Below are 10,384 nucleotides of genomic sequence, written 5' to 3' on the forward strand. Positions count from 1 at the left end.
GCCTAGTTCATCGGATCCGGGTACCCTGCACCACAACATGGTTAGTCCAGAATAAAAACAGAAACCGGTAGCGGGGTCGAGATGCCAGCCAGTACGGGACGGGAAATCAGCATGAATGGCGAGTACCGGTGGGAGGCTCATCTTCTAACCTATGATCTGCTTATTGATAAAATAATGCAAGGGTGAGTCAAACGCGACTTTGCACAAGTTACATGTCAAATAAAATAAACGATAAAGTTCAAGATAACATACTATTAAAAACAAGCATGTTAACAAACACATACAAGAACACACATAGGATGAGGTTTTACCGCCTTATACCTTCGTCTTTCGAATTGACTTCTCTCACTACTTCTTTACGAAATGGTGAGTTCATCGCCAACCTTTTTAATTAAATTTATCATGTGATGAGTATGTTTTATGGGCCCGAAGCCTTAGCTTCTCTTAATCTTCGGAAAGTCGTCTCGGGAACATGGACACTCCTTACAGTCCACTCTTTACCGGACATGATCGCTCAGTAGCTCTCTGACAGAAATACACAACTCAACTCTTTGCCTTAAACTTCATGGCAACCCCGACCTCAGGGGTCCTGCCGGGACGGACATGAGAGGTGTACCGCTGTGTAAGTCCCGGGTCTGTTCATCTCTGAACAAGACCAACATTGGCGTCTCTGTATTCCCACTTTCTTTAGTGGTAGTGACAACACTTTCCTACTCCTTGTCGCTTCGAAGGTTTGTTTACAAACAACATCCATCGCCCCCTTATACTTCCCTTGAATTTCTAGCGAACTAGAAATAAACATTCGTACCTTACTCTTCAAGTAAGTACGCCTCTTTGTGCTTGGAGACGAGATCAAGATGACCAAGTAGTTGGGTTTTAAGGCAGGAAATAGTTATTCGTCCCGGTAATGGTTATGTACTTCATATGCTCATGTTAATGAAAGGGTGTTACCTACCATTTACTAAGTTCATTTATAATCATTATCGTCTACCTTTCTAGGGTGGTTCCTAACATGTGACAGTAGGCCAAGTTCTTAAACCCAAGTATCAATAACGCATTAAGCCGGTGAATTATTTCCCTGTACCCTCCTACCTCGGATGTTCTTTAATTCATTTCTGTCATAAGACAACTCTTGTATCCAGGCTATTGAGCCAATTTCCTAAGTATCACCATATCCCATGGTATACTTCGCCTCCTTTCTAACAATACAGCAATACAACATCCACAAGCAATTCACATATGAATCACAAGCAAACATTCAGCATCACTTCATATAAATCCACAAATATTGTAAACAAGCGAGTAATTAATAATATGTCTACTATCGCTTTAACGATTACTTAGTCTTCATGTACCAAGACAAGGTCATGTCTAACTCCCCTTACCTGTGACTCAATGATTTCTTTTGAAGCTTGAGAGCTTGATCCTTCACGCTCTGCATCATGGATTATGACCGAGTTATGGGTCTATGAAGCTAAAAATAATACAACTACTTCATGTGCTAATCTTATTCTCTTTTTATTACTCTTCTACCCTAGACTTATCCAATTTCCTTTACTGACCTGGTTCTATTACTAACTCAAGTTCTTTAGTCTATAATCACTTCTAGATTATTTAACTTATTCCTTAAGCTACTTTGTTCAAAATCACTTATTCACTACCTTAATTCCTTAATCCACTATGCTAGCCTACTGACTTATGATTCCTGGTTTTTCATTATTCTATTCCTAGCATTCCTAACTCATAGTCAAGTTCAGAATCACTTAATTAAGCTAATTAATCTAGCTTAAGTCCAAATTAATCCTAAGGTTACTTGCAAATTAAGAAATCCACAACTAGGCTAAAACTAACTTCTGATACTCCATTCCTATAGTTTCCAACCTTCTGAATCCATCTAGACCATTATTAGAAGCATCTGGGCCCTGTAACTACCTCAATTTTCCAGTTTTTGAATCGGTCGTGAGGTGAATTTGGGGTTTTTCACCTCAGAGCTTCATCATCAATTCTATCTATCCTAGAAGGTTCTACCATGTTCCAGAAGCATAAAACAATCAATTTGGCACTCCAATTCGAGGCCAGAAGCTCAACCCGATAGCCTATTCGAGTTTGAAAATTCAAATATTGGTCCCGCTAATTCGTGGTGATTCGAGGCTCAAAACTAGTCTAAAGCTTCCTAAAAATGTCCTATCATGTTCAAGGGTAAGTTTTGGATTGAAAACGAGCTAAAATAAGCGAGTTTCATAAACTCACTTCGCCGGAGAAGACAGAACTCGCCGGAGAAGATGATCATAGATGCTGGGATCGTCACCGCCGTGCTATTCTGGGTACTGGAACTTGCTCTACAGGTTATGGGGATGAACGTGGTGTTGTTGGGTGTCACTTTGGAGGTCTGGATCGCGTGGAAAGTCGAGTTACAGGTTTGAAACCCTCGCCGGAGTTACAGGGTGCTCGCGGGTTTGGGTTTTCTGGGCTCAAAGCTTCACAAAACTGACCCAGGTCGAATCCTCACCCTCTTAGGAACTCAATGGAATGAAAATCACGCTCTAACACTCGGCCAATTGGGAGAATCGAAGAGAAGAAGCTTGTGAAGCTCTTCTCGGTCTCTCTCACTCTCAGGGCTCTCTCTTCACTCTCAGCTCGTTCTGGTACTTGGAATGGATTGCTGGGGACTCAGAGGCTTCGAATGGATCCTTTTTATAAGCTGGAAGTGGCTTAATTAAGCTAATCAAGGTTAAGAAGATAACCAAGTTGCACCACCACTTTCCACCATTCTCCTTTCATGCAGCCAGCTTAGCACCAACTTCCATGGCTTCTGCAAGTCTGTTCATGTCCAGGTAATATGCAGACAAGGGTTTATGGGAACTAGGAGCTATTATGATGGTTATTATTGATGAATAGTACACTGTCATCATCGGTGAATAGTGTCGCCTTGCACCGGTTGGTCAATTATTATATTCTGTCTTCAAGTCGGGACAAATTGGCTACTATGCGTCATCATTTCTGATTGCTAAGGGTTTTCTAGTAGTGTATTTTCCCTCTGTATGCCTAATACTAACACATATTGTATGCTAGGGTTTGGTTCATCGGTTCTACCATCGATCGTTCTGAGACGGTGTGCTACTACTGTCAAGAGATTCGTTCAGATTAGCTTCCTATTCTCATCTACTCGAGTCACTCATTTAAATGGGAGTCATGACGACCATGTTTTTGGTACTTTGATTGTCGGTTCGATTTAATCGTCACACCGACGTTCTATCGTCGCATCGTAATTCATGCACAAAATTAGCATATATATATATATATACACACAGTACATACATACACGTAATATTATATATATATCGTCATCCATACTATCTCGGGTTTTGTTAGGGTCCTAATCCTAGTCCGTTTCTAGTTCTCGGGTTAATTCGTCATCTAATTAACGGTCATCACCTGTTGGGTTAGAGTGTGGGATGTTACATAGTTACTGTCACATCACATATTATATCACTTATTATTCTTTTCTCTCGTCTCATTCCTCCAAGGTGGAGTGAAAAAGAGAGTGGAATAAAACTTAATTCACTTGCATTCTATTCTAGTTTCTTTACTATTCAATTTACTACTTCAAAACTGATTCTTTGCGGCTTTATCAGTGTTGGCAGAGGAGGACAGATGGCAGATCTTACCTTAATTCTATTGCCTGAGACTGTCGTTTATTATCTATGTTTTTTTTATTTATGTTCTTTTACTTTTGTTCGACACACCGATAATGCGGTTGCTGATTTTAATTAGAAAAGATGCATGTGGTGTTATTTGAAAAGGTCTAACTAGCTTGTTATTGATTTTATATTTCAGTTTTGATACACCTCTATTTATTTTTCATCTTATTTTTACTCACTTTTCTTTTTATCTCTTATACACTTTTTATTACGTCACCTAACATTAGTAACATATTACTCATTTATCTCAATCTTCACCGTGTCTCATTTAGGTCCAAGTGTAATTATATGTGAATATACATTTTCCCTTTATATTTTTCTAACTGCACCAGCACGTGGATAATTATCAATAGACCTAATGAAGGAATCTCAACCTCTGTCCTGTTTGCATATTTTTCTAAGCAAATACGTATATGAAAACATTGTTGAAATGAAATGTCAGGGCATTTTCATTGTTTTTATTTGGTAGCCTGTTCTAGTTGCATGTTGCTTGATGCATTTTATCTCCTGCCTAGTATTATATTGCATAATAGCACCTGGGCAGGTTGGAGTGGAGACAATGCATAAGACAGCAAGTATGTATTGTTTTATCTCCTACCTAGTATTGTTTTTGCATGCCTATCCAAAAAAAATATTGTTTTTGGATAATGATTTGTTTCTTGTGCCGGTGGTTGTTTTTAGGTGTTTAATTAATTGAAAATTTTGATTTAAGAGTTTTAAAATCAGTTTGGGTTGAACAAAGTCTTGTTCACACTTCAATTAGTGGAAAATGAAAATAGAATAGAGAAAAAAGAGATTTAAAGGAAAGAGAAAGTAGGAGATGTAATGAGTTATATACTATTTAACAAAAAAAAAAATAGATAAAAAGTAAAGGTGAAAATAAATTGAGAGAGTAAATAAGTTATATATCTCTAAACTTTGGTGATTTAGATGTTCCTAGTTTATTTCCGCTTACATAGCTTTTAAAAAAAGAAAATGTCTCTACGGCTGTTTGAAACTGCAGCAAACTTATAGTTTTTATTTAATAATTTATCAGTGGTTTAAAACTGCCGTGAACCAATTTAAAACCACTGCAAACACTTTTTTGTTTTAGTAGATAGAATCGTTAGCCATGTACGGTCGTCAGCAATGTCAATTTTTTTATATAACAGATGTTCACAGCAAGGACTTAAACAACCTTATTTCCTTGCAAGTAAGAACTAAAAAATGGAAACGTAGGAATCTAAACCAAGTGACCCTTAGTTTACGGGGATTTCGAACATAATTAAGTTTAAATTATATTTGTAACTTTATATAACTACATTTTCTCCCCGTAACATTTTTTTCCCTCAAGGTTTTTCCTAGTAAAGTTTAACGAGACACTTTCTTCAGAGATGATCATCATAGGGGTAGCGGCGAGGAAGATATATGGTGTTAGGCGTTGCGTACAACTCTTGCTCTGATCTCGTTGTTTGGTAGGCTCGTCCGGCCGAGTCAGTGTACGCACAGTCCTTCGTGGTTGTTACTGTTGGAGTTGGTCGTGAAGTTGTTGTTATTGCCCTTGAAGCTAGGTGCTGAATGTGACTGAGAGGATCCGTTGATTGCATTCTTTGGTTGCGGTCGTTGTTTGTAGCTGGTGTTTGCAGTCATTATTTACTGTCGTTGTTTGCGTCGTTGTAATTATCCCATAGTCGAGAGGATTTGTATCTCAACTTTTTATTCAATAAAGATTTTGCTTTCAAAAAAAACTATGTAAACTATAATTAAATGCAAGGCCATCTTTTAGAAAGAAGAGAGACATAAATAAAAAGTACTATAATGCAAATTTCAAAATTCATTCTATCTACGATGATACAAAACTTATTACACCAAGCAATCACTTATTTGCTAATTATGAGAGAATATTACAATAGTCTCATTCATATTTGTTATACACCTCCATTTTACTCACTCTCTTTCTTTTTCTATTACATCACAATAAGGTAAATTCTGTGGTACCTTGAATTTTTTTTGAGTGTGGTACCCGGATTTGGTAATTTAATAGATTATTATCATATTATTCAAAGTAAATACTACATATTTAGATTTTACTTCACTTGTCAATTGACTTTATCTCATGAAATTCATTTTTTAATGAAAAATGTACGAGTGGTGGAAACGAATGATGGTGTTTGAGATGCGCGTAAAATGATCATGGTTAATTGATGAACAAAGCTCAAAAAACACAACTCGTATATCTCATGTCCCTAAAAATGAAACACTGCATTACTATGATATAACAAAATCAGAATTTTAATCGATACATCTGTCTTTATTATTGAATTAACTCATTTTGGGTACCACACCCTAACCTGGCTTAAGGTACTACAACAAGCACCTCACAATAATCACTTATCTCTTATCTTCCTATTTTACTTTACCCAATATATTTGATAAATGTGTGCAACAAATATTTTCAATACAACAATCAGCAAGACACCAAGAAGTTATTTTTTGTTCTTGAGAGCGGCTTGTGGTGGCAGGTAGAGTTGTTAAGAATTCAAGTGCGTTGGAGTCTCACATTGGTAAGATATGAGTGAGGTAAAGACTTTAAAAATGATGTAACCTATAAACTTCATGCCTTAAGGTTTTTGGTATAAAGTGGTGCCGGGTTCTCTTGTTGGTCTTTACTCTGTCTTCTTGGCAGTGTGGCTAGGCGGCGGGCCCCGTTGACGCAGTGAAGCGAATAACAGTGCAAGTGTGATAGCTTTCGTTGAGGGGAGCATAAGAATATAGTGGTGACTCGCACTTGAGGGGGGAATGTTGAGAATTCAAGTGAGTTGGAGTCTCACGTTTGTTAAATATGCATGAGGTGAAGACTTTATAAGACATGTGACTCATAAACTCAGTGCCTTAAGTTGTTTGGTAAAGATGTGGTGTCAAAATCTTTTTATGGTCTTCGGAGTTGGCCAATCGGTGTATGGTCTCATGTTTTGGTTAACAATGCTTTTTACATGGGTCTTAATGATGTATCATGCTTTTTACAAATATTCTGAAGAGTAAAATACACTCACCCCCTCAAGGTTTGTGAGAATAACACTTAACTCCATTCTTATCCAAAATATACACTCCACCCCAATAATAATCTCATAATTACACTTAGCTCAATTCTTCTCTGAAATCTTCACTCTACCCCACTCCTTTAACACCATCCAAAAGATGCTAACGGAATATTCCTTTAACTCAAATTAATTAATTAAAATATAAATGATAAATAAATTACATTATCCTCTAACCAAATAATAATTGTACTATAATTTTGTAAATATTCTAAATATTTACAAAATATTTTAAATACCTCCAAATAAAAAATAATAATTAAACTTGATGTTTATTATGGTCAAAATATTTCTCTCTCTAATATAACTCAAATTTAAATACGAAGTATTTCAGTCAAAATATTTATCAAATGATGAGTTCTTAATACTTGTGTATAACCTTAAACAACTTATATTTTAGAACTTAAAATGTCATGTGCTTAAGTGCTCATACAACCTAATAACTAAGGTAATCACATATCGTCATAACACAATTATATTTTGAAAGTTTAGTAAACTTATTGACAAATTTTTTTAGTAAACTTAGTGGTAAAGTTTTTGAGTTTTGATGGTTCTGACATTGAGTTAAGTTTTGCTAAATTTGTGATGGAAAATGTTGTTGTCTTGAAGAGGATGATTTCAAACTTAGCTGGAAGCTACGTAACTCAGATCTGGAAGAAGTAAAACAGAAGTTGTTCTCATTTAAGAAATGTTCTAGTTCTATGAATTTGGAATTACACCAAGAAGGCCAGAACATGCTTTATTGTAAATCATTTGTGCTGCCCTCCAAATAACAAGGATTTGTTTACTTGAATGAGTAATGATTATCTCGTGCTACTTTTTTTTTTTAAAAAAAAAGTATATTTATTATTTAGTTAGAAGATAATGTAATGTATTTATATTTAAATTAATTTTGAGTTAAAAGAATATTCCGTTAGCATCTTTTGGATGGTGTTAAAGGGGGTGGGGTGGAGTGTAGAATTTAGAGAAGAATTGAGTTAAGTGTAATTGTGAGATTATTATTGGGGTGGAGTGCATATTTTGGATAAGAATGGAGCTAAGTGTTATTCTCACAAATCTTGAGGGGGGTGAGTGTATTTTACTCTATTCTGAAAAATGAATATCATGCTTTAGCAACTACTACATGTGAACTTCAATAAAAGCTTCATTTAAACCTCAATTCTACCCACATCCAAAGAGAGGTAGGAAGTGTAGAGAGATATATGATGAGTAATTAAAGAAAAAGATGAGAGGCTGAGAGGCGTATAAAGAAAAAGTGAATGCAAATATGATGAAATAAAAAAATGTGTGTGCATAAATTTAAATTGATTGGTTTTAGGTAACTCTCTAATTTAGAGAGGTGTGTTCTCCTCTACGCGTTAATTACTAAAATGCAAATATCAAATTTCAATATATTTGTGACAACATGACATTTGTTACACTCAACAGTCACTTATTTGCTAATTAAGAGAGAATACAACAATTAGGAAGGCATGGAGAAGTTTTTCTTCATTTTACGAGTGACTTGTGGTGGTGGCAGCTGGAGTAGCAACTGCACTGGTCTCTGCTTTCTCTGCTTCCACTGCTCTAAACTTTTCATATGTGACACTTTTGTAATACTTCCTGGTCCTTAACACCAAAACGATAGAAGAAAAACAACCTACCAAAGTGGATGCTGTGATTATGAAAAAAGCCATCTTATAACACTCCACTCCTGAACAATTTAACTCCTTCCCTGCTTGCCTTGTGAGCCCCTTCATATGCAATTGCTTCAAAGCCTCCTTATCATAAAGATAACCAGCCACTCTCACATTGAGCAAGTAAGACCCAAGAGGGCTTGCCATGGTTCCAAAATGAAGCAAAATTGAGTAGTATTTGAGGCCAAAAATCTCAGATATGATGGCATACATTAAAGGCCATAAAGCCCCAAAGCAAAACCCATTAATCAGAGAAGCAATGTAGAGAGAGTTCGGCACACCGAACGCTACCAAGAGATGGCCAACACAAGAGAGAAGCATTACCAGAGTTAACATCAATGGACGAGGGAATCTGTATTTAGATAACAAGTATTCAGAGGCATAGCCACACATTGCTCTTCCAAGATAGTTCCATATACTCACAAGGGACACAAATGTTGTAAGACTCTTCTTGGGGTACCCCAAAGAGTTCCCAATTTGTCCCAAATTGTCAAGTGCAGTCAATGTCCCACCAATTCCAATAGTTGTTGAAATCAACAGAACCCACATATCAATGCTCAACAAAGCTTGTAAGATGGTGTAATCTTCACCCCTATGTGGGGGTTTCAGCATTTTGCTTGTAAAATTCAGACCACAAATTTTCTTTTGTGGTGTTGTTGTTGTACTTGGGGCAGTTGGTGCTTCCTTCTGCAAATTCAGATTCAAATCCACAGCTACTTTCAATTGTGAATCATCATTGAACAAGTTTTGATTTTGTTTCTTTTGAATCTTTTGGGTCCAGATCCTGAACTCCTCTGTAAACACCAAAGCAAGTGGGAGAAGAAGTAAGAAAAGAACCACCATGGCACACACAATGTACTCAACCCTTAGAAAGTTGATCTTGTTCTGCACAATGATGAGTACCATCAGAAACCCTGCAAGGCCTAGTGAAAGGTACAGAAACTTGTAAAAAACTTTGTTTTCGTTCTCCTGTTGTGGTGGGGTCTTATCTATAGCCCGGAATGCTGGAAGCAAGACGTAGCAAATGGCGGCCGGAAGCCAAGCAATGAAGAGAATGAGAGCATCGAGGTTGTCACCATAGAAAGCATGGTAGAGCTGCGTGAAAATGGCGCCACTAAGACCCATGTAACCCTTGGCAAGACCGAGGACACTGCCTCGGTTTTGCGGGAAGCTTTTAACACAGTTCACCAGCACCGCGGTACCGGCAAAGGCCTGTGAGTTAGCCCCAATGTAAAAGTAGAGACACATTTGCCACACTTGTGGCTTCACGACGTGTCCCGTGACGGAGAGCCATACCATGAAGTATCCGACGAGGTTCATGGTGGCTCCAATCGCGAGGACCACCCATGGAGAGGTGAATTGACTGATTAGCCCCGAGACGATTCCAACGTTGGTGCCTATATCTTTGAAGAAGCTGATGAGGTTCAGAGTGGTTTGGTCATAACCCAAAGAGTGTTTCACTTGGCTTGAGTAGAGACCAAACAAGTAGGTTGTTCCTGAAAAGGCCATGATTAGAATAGAGGCAAAGACCAAGAACCAGCTTCCGGTGAGAACGTGGAAACTGAAATTCTTCATCCTTTTCAACATGTTTAGAGGAAATTAAGGTTGTGAAAATTGAGGTAGATCTATAGGGTGAAGAGACAGAGAGAGTTGCCTTTTTTTTATAAGCCAGAGAGAGTTGCCTAACGTCTAAAGATTAAACACCCTTTGTTGAATGGGGAGGCAATTGAGCATAGGGGGTATATATAAGCTATAAAAATGTTAGCAACATCATTTTTTTCAATGACACACTTAACACTTATTGTAACTGTTTTTTTTTTTTTTAATTCAACCCATTTCTATAACATAACATGCTCACGTGTCGGATGTTCTAGCGGTTCACGAATATTTAGCTGTATGTGTAACATCCCAAACATTTTTCTATATAAAA

General features: G+C 37.2%; 1 protein-coding gene across 1 annotated transcript; it reads right to left on the bottom strand.

Annotated features, from left to right (window-relative positions):
* Positions 1 to 8,140: 8,140 nt before the first annotated feature.
* On the bottom strand, positions 8,141 to 10,183 carry LOC130720598 (uncharacterized). The gene has a single exon (XM_057571256.1). It carries the CDS (start codon positions 10,039 to 10,041, stop codon positions 8,272 to 8,274), a length of 1,770 nt encoding a protein of 589 aa, XP_057427239.1. The 5' UTR covers positions 10,042 to 10,183; the 3' UTR covers positions 8,141 to 8,271.
* Between the last annotated feature and the right edge of the window lie 201 nt (positions 10,184 to 10,384).

This window comes from Lotus japonicus, chromosome 5 (assembly GCF_012489685.1).
Source record: "Lotus japonicus ecotype B-129 chromosome 5, LjGifu_v1.2".
Taxonomy (NCBI): domain Eukaryota; kingdom Viridiplantae; phylum Streptophyta; class Magnoliopsida; order Fabales; family Fabaceae; genus Lotus; species Lotus japonicus.